General features: G+C 47.2%; 1 protein-coding gene across 2 annotated transcripts in view; it reads right to left on the reverse strand.

Moving 5' to 3' along the window:
• Nucleotides 1-3,534: 3,534 nt before the first annotated feature.
• The window catches only part of ILRUN (inflammation and lipid regulator with UBA-like and NBR1-like domains), a 90,687-nt gene continuing 75,447 nt past the window's right edge, over nucleotides 3,535-18,774 (reverse strand). For both annotated transcript variants that reach the window (XM_081141227.1, XM_081141226.1), the window contains exon 5: nucleotides 3,535-6,707. In XM_081141227.1, coding sequence (XP_080997353.1) covers nucleotides 6,672-6,707 — 36 coding nt within the window. In that variant the 3' untranslated portion in view covers nucleotides 3,535-6,671. The remainder of the gene's footprint in view (nucleotides 6,708-18,774) is intronic.

The raw sequence follows: 18,774 nt of genomic DNA on the forward strand, positions 1-18,774 counted from the left end.
CTCCACCACCCTCGCTCCAGGAGCCTGCCACTATTTGGGGTCTGAGCTGGGCTTGGCAGTATCCACTTCCAGAAATCAGGCCAGCCCAGCACAGGCAGGGGCTCCCAATCTCTCCGCCACTTTAGTTCTTTCTTCACCCAACAAACATGCATGGAGAGCCTCCCGTATGCAGTTGGTGGGCGGAGCCTCCTTCCTCAGAGCCTCTCCTTAGAGGAAAGTAGGACCTCCTAGACTCTCTTCCAGCATGGTCCTTTCCTGTATCTCAACTCCTGCCCCAAACCAAGAAAGACCCACAAGGCAAAAGTTTGCTGGAAATAAGGGCTGTGGTCCAGGGAGACTCCTGCACAGGTTATGGATTTTTTGGACTCAGCTTCCCAAAAGCCTCTCTTCCAAGCATGGTCCTTTCCTGTATCTCAACTCCTGCCCCAAACCAAGAAAGACCCACACGGCAAAAGTTTGCTGGAAATAAGGGCTGTGGTCCAGGGAGACTCCTGCACAGGTTATGGATTTTTTGGACTCAGCTTCCCAAAAGCCCAGTGTCCCAGTCCCCTCTCCTCAGGAGCCCAGGCCTCCCACATCTGGCAGGTCACAAAAACATAACAATGGTCACCACATAGTGGGCATTACCATGTGCCAGGTATATGATGCTAGACTTATTGATGAGCTTTACTTCTCATACTTCTGGAGAAAGAAACTGTCCTCATGTACAGATTAGGACCCTGAGGTTCCGAGGCAAGCAGCAGAGCCTAGATTCAAACCCATGCTTGATTCCGTGGAGTGCAAAGGCAACATGGCCTGGAGGAGTGGGGCTGGGAAAACACACTTGCAGGGGGGAGGCCAGGCCAGGGTCCATCCTTTCCAGAGACCTGGGCCACATGGTGCCCTCTGCTGGCCTTGGGCATGGCCTGCATCAGATCTGAGGGCCACCCCCCCCCCCCCCCCAGGACGATGGCTTTCCACACATTCTCCCTCACACCTACAGAGGGGCTCAGGACAGCCATACCCTAAGAAGTCATTCCTCACAGCTCAGCCAAATCCCTTCCTGTCTCACTGCTGTGTGTGCGTGCGCGCGCGCGTGCGTGCGTGGGGGGGGGGGGGGGGATGCTTCTCAGAGGCTTGGAGCAGTGACAGCCCAGCCTTTCAGGGATCTTGGGTAAGTTCTGGTTGCTGACCAGGGATGAGTGTTTGGTGCATGCAAGCATGGCCCCCACCCAGACACAGCCTACCTTCTCTTAGCCTTCTTTCCCCCCACAGCCAGCAGGGGGAATTCCTAGAACTTGGCTCCAGAGCCCTGACAGTCCTTGGGAGGACAGGACAGGAACTAAGCTACAACGTGCCGGGGCCCTGGCTTTACTCCTCCTTGCCCTTGCCCTTGGCTCCTGGGTGGGGGCCACTCCTGGCCTGGACAGCATCTAGCCCTGTCCACACTCCATATCCATCTACAGAAATGACCTGAGGGAGGGCTGGGACACAGGTCTAGAGAAGGCCAGGAGAGAGGTCAGCTGCAGCCACTGACCCTCTGAGTCTGAGGAGAGTCTTCTTGAAGCTGGGGCAACCAGCAGGCTTTAAGGGGGTATGTGGCAGATGAGGTCAAACCAACACTCCTTTGATGGTCTCATCTAGTTCTGAGACTAAATTCCATCTAATGGTGGATGACATTCAAGTTTGAGAAGCACTTTCCCAGATCACAGCGTCTCAGAACTAAGCTAGAAGTGATGTTAAGAGAAGTCATGGTTTCTAAACTAGTATATCTCCATTTCAAAGAGGAGTCACCAGAAACCCATCAGTCAGTCACGCTAGCCTGTCAGAACTTGTTCTCTGGACACCCTGACCCCCAAACCCCCGAACTCACTCCCATTCTCCCTGTCTCAAAGCAATCTGGCCTGCTCCCTGCTCCACTCCCATTTTGAAATAAAGGGCTGCCATGACTGCCTTTGGTGCCTGTCCTCTTGGCCGCCAGACAGGGCTGGACACCAGGTGTATCGAGTCTGGGAAAGTGGCCGGGTCACAGCATGAAGCTGAAGGAGGGGCCTTCTTGAGAACAGGGTGGGAGGCACCCAGGTACAACCTGAGCTGGGGCTGGAAGGCAGCTTGAGAGGACCTGTTTGCTTTGCCAGGAGGGCTGGGCCCAGACCACGGCCACTGCCTCCCCCACTCCTCAACCCCCAGATGAAAGCTCAGCTGAAAGCCCCCTCCCTGTCACCCAGCCCCCGTGGGAATGGCTCGGTGACTTCTTGACAGGTTACAGCCCCAAAGACAAACAGATTCTGCCAAGCAAATAACTGTCCAGAGGCAAGGGTGTTAGGGAAGGCCTGGGAGTGGGTCTGAGCTGCCAGAAGACCCAGGTGACAGGGTGGGGGCCCCTCTCCTGCAGAGAATAAACAGCCATGGGCACCAGGAAGGAAGCAGGATGCAGGTGCACTGTCAGTCACAGGGGCAGGGGTCTCTGGGCTGTGCATCAGGCTATACAGAGAAACAGGGGTCCTGCATATAGGCCCTTGGGGAAGGGGCCAGTTCTTTTGTGATGGATCAATTTCTCTCATGCAATCTGTGGCCACAGGTCCTCTCACTGAGCTGCTTACAGGGAATTAGCCAGGGAACTCCCCAGCCCTAACCCCCACCCCCAAGGTACAGCTCACATCCAGGTCCATCATCATTTAGAACACAAAGCTTTGCCATCCAGGGTGAGGACCCTATTTGGGGGTATGCAATTTAAGTGAAAACAGTGCCAGAGTCTGGGAGCTGAAGGCATGGGCCCAAGCCTGTAAGGCCCAAGCAATTCCCTCTCCTCTGGCCTCACTCTCCTGTCAGTGCAGAGGGGTGATGATGTGACTGAGGACAAACCTAAGTTCTGGACAATCAAGAGTGCCACAGACAGTGAACCCACCATTTACCATCAAATTTGCTAATTAAGTTTCTTTCATGCTGACAACCATGTAACCCGCCTCCCCATCTCTTGGCCAAGGTCACAGGCCTCATATATGTATGCAAACTAGGATTCAAGTTTGTTTGTCAACTGCCAGAAGTGTGGTCCCTACCTGACTCTCAGGATCCCAGGCCAGTCTGCAAAATTCACCTAATCCATAATATACCAAAAGGAGAGCCTGGTGCACCACCAATGGGAAACGGTTAAGGGAAGATGCATTCTCTCTTCTAAATCTAGGGCACTGGGGCCCAGGTGGGACTGAGGACTCCCCCAACCTGGCCACATCTGCCTTCCCAGTAGGAAAGATGTCCACAATGCTCTACATTCTTCCTATGCTATGTGCCAGACCCACAGTGAAGCTGGGATAGAGTAGTGCTCAATAGACACATGGGATCCAGAGGTCCTAGGAGTCAGGAAGGGCAGTCAATCTAATTATAACCTCAGGACTGATTTCCCAAATATATAATGAACCTCAGGGTCTCAGTTTTCCCACTTGCAAAACGGAGAGACCCACAGACCAAAAAGTGCACATCATAGAGCCACCATGGGGCTAAGCCGCTATACCGGGCTTCAAGGTACAATAAAACCCACTGACACGCATGAAAATAGTTGTTTTTTTTGTGTGTGTTAATTTAATCATACAAATATTCATTTATACAGTAAGGAAAAACCTCCTCATCTTCATCTCCTCCCAGGCCCCACGAGGCCCCACTACAAACACCCACCCAGCTTGCTTACTACACACCACTGTTCAGGTGGAGGCAGCCATTGCTGCTCCAGCATTCACCCAAGGAAACAAAGGGAAGGAAAGGAAAGGCAAGGCGGGGTGGAGGATCTGCTTGCTTTTCTGAGCCCTGGCAACCCCACCATCCTCTCTTGCTGGGGCTCAGGCTTAATTTGGGGAGGTGTTTATTCTCACGCCCATTTCCCACCTTGGCCACCCTCAGGCCACACCAGCTGTCTTGCTTAGGTTCTTTCTAGGTTGTATGTGCCTTTGACAGGCTTCGGGTTTACAGCCAGTCCTTACGGAGGGAGAGAAGTCTGTTTCTTATAGAAAAATGCCCCGAATTCAACTGTCCCCATGACAAAAAGAAAAAAAAGGCATGCACGCGTGCACACACTTCCACACACACTTTACTCCATGCACACAGACAGGCTCTTCCCAAGCCTGGGGCTCCCCTCTGCCTCCCACACTGGACTCAGGCCCCTAAGGACGGTGCCTGTCTTACCTCGTGGGTACGACACTGGTGGTCCTGCCCACAAGCAGCCGCTGAAGAGAAGCAGAGGCTACTAGGGCTGAGAGGGTAGCCTCTACCACACCACTAGCAGGGGAGGAGGGGCTCTAGGCATTGCTCAGCACTCAAACCAATGAGAGGAGGCAGAATGAATGGTACTGCTAGGCCCCTGGTGCTGGGGAGCAATGGACTCCCTGCCCCTACTCCATGGCTTGCGCTTGCTCAGGCCCTTTGCAAGGATGTGTAGAGAAATGGTTTGTTCTTGGGAGGGAAGCCAGCATGCTCAGGACAGTTACCTTGCCAGGTCAGGTTGCCTACAAGCAAGAGGAGCAGGATACCTCTGGTGAATAACAGCAGGCAGCCTCTCCTGGGAAAGGGTGAAGGGGTACCTTGTGTGGAGCAGATGAGGAAGCCAGGGAACCAGGGGATAGAAAGCCCCCATGATCCTGCCAGGGCAAGCTGGAGATGTGCTGCTCTGAGGACTTTCAAACAAGGAGAATGCTGGACATGGGTGGGCTCCAGGGTGGTGGTGTTCCAGGAGGTTGGCACCAATAGTAGTGGCAGTTTGGGCCTAATAGGGCCCTCAGCCAAAAAGTCATTGTTAGCCCCTGGCTTGGGCACCTGACAGGGACTCCCCTCTGCTCCGCCCAGGAATGGGGCATTCTGTCTGTGCATAAAAGGTGGGTGTTCCAGTGTGAGCCCTAGTCCAGCCCCAGACCTAGCTATACTGCTCTACTCAGCAGGTTGGCTCCACTCTTCCCCAGGGCTTCTCCAGTGGACTAAAATATATCCCCCTTTTATTTTTTGGGAGGTGGGGAGGCAAAAGGGTAATTTCATACAAGCTCATCTCCTACAATCAAGCTTTTAAAAAACAGTCTCAGAAGAAGATGAGGAGGAACAAACAACACACATTTTTGAAACTCACACACCCAGACAGAGACAGACAGGCAGGCAGACCCTCACCCACACCCAGGCTATATGACCCCTTGCAGCCACTCATCACCTGGTCTCCCTTCCTTGACTCACACCCTTGGGGTGTGGTAACAGGCAGGCAACCGCACCCTAGATCCTAGATCCATATCCCCGGCTATCACACCACTCAACACTCGAGGGAAGGAGGGGGGTGAGAAGAGAAGAGAGACTTTGCATATTCTTGTATCTTTGGCAGACAGCTGTTCTAGCCTGGCTCAAGCTTCCCATGGAGATATCCACATCTTAACCTGCTCGGAATCCACAGGATGCCAGTGGGGCCACCTGCCCAAGGGAGCAGCCAGCCAATCAGCCTCTGCTCTGGCTGGGTGGCCCCCTGCCAACCACTTCCCAATAACCAGGCATCCTGCTCAGGATGGGGGTCCTCTCATTTCCGTGAAAGTGTTGTCTCCAAGATCACATAGTAACTCTGGCCCTTCCCCATGGCAAATTCCCCATCTGTGGCTGTATTTTCAAACCATAACAGCTCAGCCTCCACTAACAGGCTGTGAAAACACCACAAAGACAACTGAGAGGAAACACAAGGAAGGGAGCTGTGTGACAACAAAGGAGCGTGGGACCCTCACTTCACTCGCTGGTGAACTGCAGCCACACCCGTGTGTGCATGTGGCACACGCATATGCACAGCAGAGGCTCTGTTCCCAGAGTGAATGGGGAGCCACTGTGGATGAAGAAGCCAAAAAGCAGCAAGCATGATGGCATTTCTGCCTGGAAAAGCATGGGAGAAAAGCAACCGGAATCATTACAAGTGTGCAAAAGGACACCTCTCAGCCTCAGAAACTCCCACGTCATCCTACACCTGTCCTCAAGGTTTCCTCTGCTGACCACACAGGGAAGTTTGGTCTTCAGAGAGGTTCTGATGGTAACAAGTCACAGGGTTGATGAATACCAATGTCGAAGGTGTAAATCAACAGAAGCATAGAAAGAAGAGGAAAGGGCGATGGCTCAATGGCTGATGCCCTCAGGGACTTCTGGGTCTCACGGCAGGGCAGACGCCCTCCTGCAGCACTGCCCACGCAGCCCCCAAACACACTACGCCAGCTTTGAACCTGAATCGCTCACAGAGCAAGCAGCTATTCTATAAAGAGTATGTTGTCCCTTATTTAAAAAAAATAAAAGTGTGGAAAGGGGAAAAATTAACATGTGCTCAAAACTACAACCTGTCTGTAGGCAAAATAATTTTTGTTTAAAAAGATGGCTTTTTTCCCCCATTTAAACTTTTTTTCCCTTCCCGAGTGACCTAATGACTTGTTAGACTGACGCCTAATAAACAAAACCCAAGTGGCTGCATGGATTTCTTCTTGGTAGCCTCAACACCACTCCAGCGATTCAGCATTCACACATGCACACTGAGTTTACTCAAAACTAGTCTGTTCTGCTTCTTCCTCTTCTTCCGGGACGGGCAGTCAGAGCCAGAGGTCCGTGCGATGTGGTCTGCAATCCAGAGGAACCCCTTGCCCGCCCCCCACCAAAGTCAGACCTTCTGTCTTTTATTAATTTTTCTTCTTGCTGACACCCGTTTAAGACTGGCCGAAGGGGTAAGGCCCGTGGAGCCCCTGGAAGAGAGTGAACACAGTCAGTGATGGTAGACACAGCAGGTACAATTTGACAACCAAAACCAAGTAAAAGAATCTACGGTTCCCAGTGAGCCACGAGGAAGCTCCAAGGCACAGACAAGGCTTAAGGGTTGTCCTTGCCATGCCGAACATCAGCACATTTCAAGTTGCTAAGTGTTCTCACTCAATCACACCATCCAGAGAGAGGGGAGACTAGGGAAGGGACGCCTCATCTTTCAACTTTCCTCTACCTAGGTCACAAAGCCTTCTTTCCTTCTTGGCAACAATGTCTCAACCTCTCAGCTAAAGATCCACTTGCTGCCCCTTAACTTCCATGATGGAGATTACTGCTGGCTAATGACACTTCTATCAACAATAAAAACACTGCACCAGAAAAGCGATTACCTACTGGGCACCTGCGTACCAGGCACGGTACCAGGAGCTTTGTGTGCTGTCTTTAACCCTCATCACCACAGCCCGGGGAGTACTATTGTACCCATCTGGTTGCAGAAACTGAGAGACTTGTTCAAAGTTTCAAATGGGTACAGGAAAAGGCAGAGCCAAGGTTCAAACTCAAGTCCAATCTTTGTTGTCCCCACAATGCCTCTCCCTTGCCACATGAAAAAGTTTATTCCAAATTCTCAAAGGCATTTTCTATGCCACTTGGCTAGGCGGAGAAGGCGTCACAGTCTCACTTTTCCTTTGGTTAAGATGTGCTAACACCAAAAGCAGCCACATGAACTTGGTGCAGGATGACCTGTGCCTCCCTCCACTCCCACGCCCTTCCTGGAGTGTGCTCCTGGGAAAGACCTGGTCAAGGCTAAGACCAAGAGGGCAAAGGTAACTGATGACCAGTCTCACTAGTGTACCACACCCCAAATTGGCACAGAGGCAGCAGAGCCCTTGAACCAAAAGGACCAAATGGAAGCAGAGAGCAGACACCTTAGCCATAACCACAACAAATAACCAGACAGGGGCTTCCTGATTTGACAGCTACATTAAGAATCCTGAATCTAGGCACAACTTGGGGGGAGGAGGCAACAAGAATTACTGAAATGATATTTTCCATTAGCTTGATGGGATGTGGGCAGTTAAAACTTGATTGCCTTAAAAAATGACACGTTTCTTTGAAAAGAAAGAGAAGTGCTTGGTTGCAGGGTTGCTAGTGATTAGAATCCCTTTTCAGTATGACTGTTTGCTGCCATCTCCCTAGCATGTTGCCTGGCCCCTAGTGGGCAACCCAATAAGTACTTGTTGAATTAATAACTGAAAGATCTCAGACTACTTACAGTCTGGAGTGTCAGATCCCTCCAAGTCACAGAAATATTAGCCCTTCCAAAACCAAGTTTTTAAACAGCTGCTGCGGACACAAGAGTCTCTGGGTCATGCCATCCATCTGGTCACAGGCCCCCAGGTCCCAGGAGAGACTTTCTGAAGGTGGTTAGCTGACTGTGCACAGGCCTCAGTTCCTACTGCAGTGGGATGCAGGTCATGTAGAAATAGGAAAGGAGATCTGGGTCTGCCTTTGAGTAAGATCCCTTCCCTCACAGGATCTCAGGTTCCTCCCTAAATCTTCCAGATTTAAGGTTCTAGGAGTTGACATAAAATGCCTTGGGGCCCAAGAGGCTGAAAAACAGTATATCAAGAAAAAATGCCCTTTGGTCATGCTTAGGCCAGAAGTCAAAAGCTGCCAAGAATAGGAAATATGTACTGGCTGGGTGGCTCAGTTGGCTGGAGCGCTGTCCATACAACAAAAGGCTGCAGGTTTGATTCCCGGTCAAAGAACATATCTAGGTAATGGGTTCGCTCCCCAGTCAGGGTGTGTACAGGAGGCAACCAATCAATGTTTCTTTCTCACATCGATGTTTCTCTCTCTCTCAAAAACCAGTAAAAGCATATCCTTGGGTAAGGGTTTAAAATAATAATTTTTAAAAAAAGAATAGGAAACACGAGATTCAAGTTTCTGGTTTTTTTTTTGTTTTTTTTTCTTCAGTGAAAAGCATTAAAATTGCTTTTGCTTCTATTCCCTCTCCCCTGACATAAAGCCACAAAAGACCAGCTAGAGAGCTGCTTGGTGATATCACCGAACAAATGAACCTAAGGTGCCTTTGGAGGATGGGCAGGCCAACACTGATGGAGCATTAACTATGTGCCAGGTGCTGCTCTAGCACTTTAACATGTTCTCTTTAATTCTTACAAAGATTCATTGAGACAAGTGTGATCTCCAACCTAAGAAAGGTGTGGTAACCTGATCAAGGGAACAGAGCTGGTATGTAAAGCAGTGGTTTTTAAAATGCCAAAATGCCACATGTCTTGCCAGCCTCTAAGCCAGTCAAGCCTCCGGCAGGCAAGCTAAGCCTGCAACCATCTCAGTAGCCATTGCACCTACCCACTCAACCAAGTAGGGGTGGGTTGGGGTAGCAAAGGGCTCTCAGACTCCACTTTATGGGGCTGGTCAGAGGGTCACAGACACCACAGGTGGCAAGTAAAGAAGCTTAAAACAAGCTGTCTCAGTACTTCCCAACAACATTCACTTATCCGGAACAATCCAAGGAAAGCAATAAAGGCTTAGATTCTGTGAGATTTAAAAAACCAATACAATGCTCAAAGGTCTCTGTACAGGAAAAAAAAATGCACAGAGCAAAGAAAACCCCAAAACAAACAGCATTTGATTTCCATGAAATATTTCCCCCCTTTACCCTAAATTTAACTGCTTTCCAGACCAACACTCCACACACTTCACATGGGCCTTTATAAAGTAACTGGTAGCCTTCAAACTTGTCTGAAATGCTTGGAGAAGAGAATTTATGCCAAAGAGCTGTTGTACATTCCTATTTTACAGATAAATAAAATAGGTCCTATGCTATTGGCAGAGAGAGAAATAAAGACATGGGCATTTTCAGATTTCTACTGGAGTGCCCCAACCCTTAGACCATTCAGTGTGGTATTTACCTAGCTTAGATTCTGGAGTTATCGTTGGTCCTCTATTTACTGACTGAGGTTCCATGCCTTTTGGGGGGAAAAATGCTAATTCCCTTTCACCCAGAGAATGGCATACTGGAGCTGTTGATGTTTAATTGGTACAGAAAGGTGGCTTGAGAAAAAGCTCTATTTTCCTTCCTTCCAAATTAACTACCATCACTTCAAGAAAGGGAGAGAAAGCCAATTCTATTTCAAAACCACTTTATCATTCAAGACTCCCCACATGCAGGATTATAGATGTAACAAGTGCATCACAGAGCACAGGTAATGTAACACCAGTTGTAAAGGAAAAGCCTGGCGGACATTCCAAGAACAGCTTGTTCAGAGTGTCCGATGGCAGGAGGCCAAGTGGGAAGTGCCTTTCCTAAGAGTGGGATGGAGGTATGTTCGAAACAGGAGGCCCATCCACATTTCAGGTTCCACTGAAGTTCCAAGACCTGGTATAACAGGTTCTGGTGGCTAATGTCTCCAACCTGAGCCTAAAAGCAGTGTTTGGCAATATAGATAATGTTCCCTCTCTTCTGGGGCCTAGCAATTCTACTTTTATCTGTAGGAAAAGCAAATGCCAAATATTTTAACTAACCTGGCATAACTGACCTTTCTCCTGTAACAATTGCACTACTAAGAAGTAATACAGATCAAGGGATAGATACATCAGATGGTACTACAGGGCCCTGAATTAAACTGACTCAAGCACAAACTGAGGCCATCAGCATGATTACAAAACTCAGTGAGTATGAGACAGAAGGCCAGCCTCTTCTCTGAGGAACTACTTCTTACCGCAGACGTAGCACTAGCAGCAATGCTGGACTGGTCAATGCCAATAGGGAATGAATAATCAGACCCAGAGAAGAATCCCTTTATCTGACTCCAGGTCTGAAGGCCAATTCCCTAGCACCTACCCAACTCCCGTAGAAATGGGCTTTCTAAAGCTACCTTTCTTGGAGCAGCCTTACATCTGTTAGGGGACAAGAAAGTATTCCTGGTGAAGGAGAGACAGCCTTTATGTCCATTGAAATTGAGGTGTTGCCTGTTTGTCTTTGTCTCAACCTTCCTTCAGCTTTCCATGAACAGCCATTGTAGCTGTGAGTCCTGGGACCTAACTTACTTGGCTTCAGGGCAAGTGAGCCCTCTTAAAGCACAGAAACTCCATCCTCACCAGCTAAGACACAGGGGCCTCCCTGCTCCTTGGTGCCTGGAAGGAGACCTTGGCCTCGAGCAGGTGAAAGATTACAGTAGTTGGGCCAGGTCCTGAACTGCACTTCCACCATGGAATAACTACTGCTAGGTATACTTGGCTAATTTTCTAAAACATTTTTGAGAACATTTATATAGCTCTGGCTGGTGTGGCTCAGTTGGCTGGAGTGTCGTCCCATTAACCAAGGGGACGTGAGATCGATTCCCAGTTAGGGCACATACCTAGGTTGTGGGTTCGATCTCCGGTTGGGGCCCATATAAGAGGCAACAGATCAATGTTTCTCTCTCACATCGATATTTCTCTCTCTCCCTCCCTTCCTCTCTCTCTCAAAACAAGAGAGAGAGAGAGAGAGAGAGAGAGAGAGAGAGAACATTTACAGACATAGAAGAAAAACTCAGCCTTGTTCATCACGATCTCCTGAAAGGACAATTTAAGATCCAGTACCTACAATCCTGTTCTCAAAAGCAAACCTAAAAAACAACTCTGATGTGTTTCACAGTAGTTTACAGCTGCCCCCATGGAAGAGCAGGGTCACTCCCAGCAGTGATTTGGTTATCACTGACCTTACATGAGTGTACACCTGCAGTATCTTTTTTTTTATTACTCACTGGAGGATATTTTTTCCATTGCTTTTCAGAGAGGGGGGTGGGAGAGAGAGGAAACATCGATGTGAGAGAGACACATAGATAGGTTGCCTCCCGACTGGGCCAGGGGATCAAGCCTACAACTGAGATACGTGCCCTTATCTGGAATTGAACCCGGTACCCTCCAGTCCTCCGGACAGCGCTCTAGCCACTGAACCAAACTGGCTAGGGCTGCACCTGCAGTATCTTAAAGTTCTTCCTAAAATTTTGCAGAATCAAAATAACTTTTCAAAAAGGAGTGCCAAAAAATTGTTAGAGAGGTAAAACAGTAACTGTATATTATTAAAGTACTAAAAAACTGGAAACTAGCTCTATATCAGCTAGTTTTTTTTAAAGGTTTACTCATCAAGTTTCAACAGTAGGTAGTATAGTGTTATTGAAGAGCAAGCTGCCTTTTATGAGGGTGGAACCTGTTTCTGTCAACTATTTGTAAGACTCAAATATAAGTAAAATAAATGAACTATAAAATGCTTTGCACTAGTGAGCCATCTCTCTGTTTTTAACCTTCCAGGGGGAAAAAAATAGGCTGAAATTCCTACGGAAATTAGGGTGTCTCACAAGGGCTTTCTGGGTTGCTCTTTTTCTCTATGAAAGCTGATTGTTTAGAGAAAGCAACAAAACACAAAACTTTCACATACCTGTCTTTATTTTGCTGTTATTTGTGATTTGATTTAAATAAATAAAAAGGTTCACACAGGTTAACAAAAGACAGGAACCTTTGCCACATAGCTTTGAAATAACATGCTCTGAGATGTACACTGAGGGCAGCATCAGATAACACGGGGAGGGTTCTCCTCCTCATTTCCTGGGCCAGTCCCACCCACCTATTGCTCCTTTTCTATCACTTATGTGCACGGAATACAAACACAGAAGAATACAGGGTTTAGTACTCAGTTCTAGCCTGATCCTGTACTGCAAACATGGTGTGATGAGGCCCTCCTTAAGGGGGGGAGGCTCGGTTGGCAAGGGCCAGAGACTAAGCCTTGATCAACTCATTAGTCTCTCATTAATTAGAAATAAAATAAAGTCTTAATGGGAGTAATGGGCAGGGCAATGATGACTCTCTCAGAAATACTCAAACTAGGGCTCTTCCCTTGATTGCTCCCAACAGCCTGAAGAGGCTTCCAGTGGAACAGTGGCGCCACGTAGGCATGATGGGAACCCTGGTGTTCAAGCAACTTCCATGAGGATGAGTGTGAGAACAAGCCAAAGAAAAGAAATTAAAGCTACTTTTATGCATGAGGGCTAATGGTTGGCAGCTCAGTTAACCACCTTCTGGTTGTGCCAAAACTGCTTAAAAAGCTAGATTCAGCCCTAGCTTGTTTGGCTCAGTGGTTAGAGCATTGGGCCACGGACTGAAGGATCCTGGGCTCGATTCTGGCCAAGACCACATACCTCGGTTGCAGGCTCGATCCCCAGCCCGGGTCGGGGCATGTGCAGGAGGCAACCAATCGATGTGTCTCTCTCATATCAATGTTTCTCTCTCTCTCTCTCTCCCTTCCACTCTCTCTGAAAAGCAACTGGAAAAATATCCTTAGGTGAGGATTGAAAAAGAAAAAAAAGCTAGATTCAGTTATAAGAGTGCTGAATTGAATTTTTAAAAGCCCTGTAAAATCACTTTTAATACTTCTGTAACACAGTTTTTCTGTTGCTCTTAACTAGCTTCTACTGCCCTGTTGGGGACCTTCCCATCCATCCATCCATCCATCCATCCATCCATCCATCCATCCATCCTCCCTCTGTCCATCCACCCCCACCCTTCACCTTGCAGCTCTCATTCTTCCTCCCTTCCTTCTCCATCTTCCCACCCATTCACAGCTCCCCCTGGCCAAAGGCAGCTCCTAGAGCCTTCACCTAGCCCCTGGCAAAGAGAGTTACCATGAAGCGTAAAACTCAAAAATAATTGTAAATGAAAACATGTTATTTAAAGTTCTAAAGGGAGGAGGAGGACACTGGCTGAGTCTGACTTCCCTTTTCAGTAAAGGCTTCAGAAAAAGCTATTTGTTATTTGTAATTCCAGCTCAGGTGGAAAGCTGGCAGACAGAGCTCTCTCATGGCCATGTCCTGCAGTAGAGGGGATTCCTAAAAAGGAAAAAGAACTGGCAAGAGTCTCACTGAGGAGAATACTCAAAGGGAGAGAAATTTATCCAAGTTTCCTACCCATGTGGCCACTGGTGCTGCACTGTGGGAGTCCTGCTGAGGCACAGGGTGAGGCTGCTGGTCCCATCTCCTCTTGGAATTTCCATTTGGGCTCCTGGAACCTTCTGTCAACTACCCTTTCCTCACACACCATTGTCTTCCCCATCTCTCTTACAACGAATTCACAGTATCACCCCCCAACATCCCAAGTGGCTGTCTGATTGAGAATAAATTGTCTTTCCTTTGTCCCTTTCAGCCATATTTGGTTTAATCTTGCCACTCCCCTGCTCAACAGTGATGTTGGCATTGCTTCCTTTCACATTAAAAGTAAACTCTCCTTTGCTTGGCTTTCAAAGATCTTCCTCCAAAATTTGCCCCACCCTCTTTAAGCACATCTCACTCACCACGTCAGGCTGGCCAGTGTCCCGTGAACACACCCTGCCTGCCTGTGGTTACTTCTGGGTCTTCCTGAATGTGGTTCCACTTCCTTCCAATTCAGCTTGAATCTATCATCCATGAAGGTATCATTTTTCTGGCTACTCCAAACCTCATCGCTGTCTCCTTCTTCCAAACTCCTATGAGCACTTAGAAGTCAACTGGGACTCAATATACTCTATATTTACTGGCTCTCATTCTTTCCTATGAGCTAAGTTCGTCTTTATAGCCAGAAAGTAAATTCTTGGAAGAAAAGGATTAGCATGACCTGAGCATCTAGGAGGCCTCACTAATTGACTAATAATATCGAAGCTACCCCTGTGTAAAGCAAACAGTTTCACAACAAAACACCCAGGACCCTCTTCCTCTGCAGGTGAATATCTACAGCTTTGGAAAGGTCTCACTTTCAGCTGAGTTCTTGGGAAGCCCACATTTTCCCCAAGGTACAACACTTGTAACCTTCCATTCTGCACCTGGTTCTGCCAGAATGCATTTATAGCAGACTTAGCTGAGGACAAGTCATTTGAAACCTGAGCATCTAGACCAGGAGACAAACTGTACACTTGTGAATTACACTTCTCTCTTTGAACCTGTAATTTCACTAGTCCTACTTTGAGAACTTTCATCAGAAATTAAAATGCTAAATTCAGTGTATAGGGGAGAGAATGTATTCTTACAACCAAAATAAAATATTCTGGCAGCCCTGGGAACACTAGCTCTGTTTCAGCTCTAAGACCGTGCAGCATCGTATCAGTCTAAAACAATGCTCAGAGCCCCAAAACAAATAAAAGGGGGCTAAGCAGCTTTGAAACTGTTGAGATACAAAAGGGAGAGTTCTTGGAGATAATTTTTATTCTCAGTCAGATAGTAATGTTACAAACAACAAAAGACATTTTCTAAGGCTCACTGTGTTTGCTTAATTTATTTTTAAATGCACACATGACCCATGCCAGTTCAAATACTGGCAAGGCTGGCAGGGCTTTACTGGTTCCTCTGGGTTTTCAAAAGAGATTCATCATAATATCATTAAACCAGAGACTCCTGGCAAACCCCTTCTGGTACAGAATGTGCAACAGTCTACCAGCAAAGCTGAAGGGGGGGGGGGGCAGTAATGCAGGTTCCTCAGTTGCTCTGCATTGCTTCCCCCTTGGCCACAAAGTCTTTTGTAGCTCCTGAAGATGAACAAGGAGATCTCTACAACTCTGACACTAAGTATATAAACTACGTTTAAAGAACAGCCAACAGACTTTGCTTCTGCCAGCAAACCTCATCACAGTGTGGTCTAGAAGAACATTAGACTCAAACTGGGTCCCTGGGTTCCAGCCCATGGCCCACCCTCAATTTGCTGTGTGAATATGAGCAAATTACTTACAGCTTCCTGATTAGTTTGTCAAATGAAGAGTATAACTACAAAACTCACAAGAGTGTTGTGAATTAAGAGTAAGAATAAATGCGTAAAGGTGCTTTGGATAACATAAAGTGGTTTGTTTACACATTAGGCATAGCATTATTATGTCAGTCCTTGGACCACTTCTCTATACCAGTGGTTCCCTGGTAGGGCAATTCCCCTCACTCCCCCCACCCTTGCCCACACCCAAGGGACATTGGGCAATGCCTGAACACTTAAACATGAAGTTAGGGAGGTAGCACCAGCCAAGGATGTTGCTAAACATCTTAAATGCATAAGAACCCCCACCCCAAGACTGTTCTGGCCTAAAATGCCAGTAGTGTTAGTCCACTGGCTGAGAAACCCTGCTCTACACTCGCCACTCAGTGGCCCCGAAGCATTAGATACCAACCATAAAACATGACTCCCAAATTTACATCTCCACCCACACCTCTCTCTTAAATATACCCAACTTGAATATACAACAGTCCACTTGACACCTCCATCTGGATGTTTAGAGAAACTATCCATGTGCCCAAAATGGAACTCCTGATCACTCTCCACCTCTACTCCAACCTTTCCCTTCTCCACTGATGGCAATTCCATCCTAAATTTTAGTTGCTCAGAACAAAAACCTTCGTTTCATCCTTTACTCTCTCTTACGTCCATCCCCTTCGACCTACTAGCAAATCCTGTTGGCATTAGCTACAAATTGGATCTAGACTCGGACCTTCTCCTACTCCACTGCCATCACTTGAAACCACTCCTCTTCCCCTGAATCACTGTGCTAACTTCTCTATTGTCCTTTGGTTCTATGCTTGCCCTGTATTTTCAACGAGAGCCAGAGTGATCCTTTTACAACACTGGGACCACATCACCCCTCTGCTCAAAACCCTTTCATGTTCCTCTGTCCCTCAGAACAAAAGCCCAAAACTTTGCAAGGGCCCACAAAGCCTTCCATGACCTGGTTTCCGTCCTCCAACTTCATCTCCCTTGACTCTCCTCCTCACTCATTCTGTTCCTTGAACGGGTAAATTTCCACTTCAGGGCTTGTACTGGCTGTCCCTTTGTCCAAAATATTTTTTCTCCAGAGAACCTCCAGAAACAAAATCTGACTTTAGAGGGAGTAAGCTAGCCCTAGGCCTTCAGTGTGTTCTAATTCTAAAATGGTAAGTATGTTCAAGGGAGATTTTACACTTGTTCCAAAAAAATATAATTCCAGAGACTATCTTTTGGCAACAATCAAGGAATACAGACATGTTTGTGACTGCAAGAGGTATAGGTGCTGCTGTCACAAGGGTGAGTTAATAGAAATTTCAATGTCAACAAAAATCTAAACCCAAGTGACTAGGGAGATTCTAGGAAATATTTTCCCTTCCTGAAGGAGAGAGATAAAGGCTGATTTCTGTAGCTTCCACTGTACTTGTGGGGAAAGGGGGGTTAGTAGTAGAGAAGTCACATATTATCTTGTCAATAATTGGCTTGCTCTTCATTTGAAATGCAGCAGTATACTACAGAAAGCATGCTCTCCCTAGCCCACAACTGTTAGCTCAGCTGCTAAAAATGTGTGCTTGAACACTAGTTATAACTGGGAGGCAATGGAGTTCACTGTTAGGAGAGCAGCGTCGAGAGTAAAAAACAACTGTTTTGTTCATATCCTGGTCTCACCAGTTCCTAGCTACATCATCTTGGCAACTAATGGAATCTGTGTACCCCAAGTCTCAGCAACTGTTAAGTACGGATAATAACAGTACCTGTGTCATGGTACCACTGTGTGGACAAAATGAAGTAGTGTACAACAAACACTGAGCCTGCTGCCTCTGGGGAACAAATACTGGGGGGTTGGGAGGCAGGGAGGTGACTGATATATTTTGTAATAAGCTTCGTAGAACTACTTGGCTACTTAAATTATGTACATTGATAATTTTAACAACAATAAAAATTAAATTTAAAAGTCCTCAGCACAGTGCCTACCACATAGTAAGTGTTCAATAAATGGTAGTTTTACAGCTCTGATTATTGTACTTTCAGTGGCGTCTGCCTGGGAGTAGCTGGCTTTTGCTACCTGTCCCTTGTCAGAGGAGAACACAAGCTGGATAAAATATCAAGTGACACAAGTTTTCCTTCCAGCTTCTCCTTCAGCCATCTTTAAATCTTTCGTGGAAAGGGTCTGTATCTGAGAACAGACTCAAGTTTCATGGCGGTGGACGGTTAGTTACACTGCCCTCTATCACCTCACATAACTATTAACCCAGATAAGGACACCAAGCACCTGCCCTCTGGTCAAATTCAATGCCCTCTGAATTGGGCAAATAATGAGCCCAATTCCACTGTCACCTTAAAACTATTCCTTATTATTATGTTAAACTGACTGGCTACTTCAAAGTAAGTAAGATTCACAAGCCATTAATTACATCCTCAGGCCCATACAACAAAAGACTTGCTTTTTCCAAACCTTCCCCTCTAGTAGCCTCTACTACAATTTTAAAACTCTCACCTACACAGAGGGAAAATAACTCTTCTATGCTTTAGTCAACACAGATAAGCAGCAGGTTAGAAGTCAGCTGATTTCTGATGTAATAGAAGCAGACTGACTTCTCTAGCTTCCGATGCAAAAGGTACTAGAGTGGCTGTCAGAGAGAGGGGAAGAGCAGGTGGGAATGCGGGCAGGCAGGGCAGATGGCACCTGGCAGTAGGGGACGCTGGAGGAGCTTGAACCTCCCCACAAAGATAACAAGTTTCTCCTTCTGAATCAGCACTTGGTGGAAGTAATAACAGTGGCTCAGGCTGTAATCCAGTTTTAAAGGAAGAGTATATGACATATATAAGCTCCGAACATTTTTTAAAAGTAAGAACAAACACAAAATAAGGGCTATAGTCCAAGTAACAAAATAAATAAATTTGGGATTCTTTTCGGCTCCCCAGTGTTAAATCATTACTCTTAGAGAAAATGAAGCATTTGGCTGTCCTGAAGAACAGCCCCTTTCTTGGTGTTTTTGTTGTTGTTTTAATCCTCACCGAGGATATTTTTTCCATTGCCTTTAAGAAAGAGCGGAAGGGAGAGAGAGAGGAACATTGATGTGAGAGAGCCACACTTACTGGTTGCCTCCTGAATGCACTCCAACCAGGGCTGAGGGCTGAAACTGAAGCCTAGGTATGTGCCCTAGGTATGTGGCTGAAATCACCCGCAGACCCTCTAACCACTGAGCCAAACCAGCTAGGGCCAGCCCCTTGGTTCCTGCCAGCTGCACTCTTACCCCCAGCTGTCCGAATCAGATCATT

This window comes from Miniopterus schreibersii (assembly GCF_964146895.1).
Source record: "Miniopterus schreibersii genome assembly, chromosome: 6".
NCBI lineage: Eukaryota > Metazoa > Chordata > Mammalia > Chiroptera > Miniopteridae > Miniopterus > Miniopterus schreibersii.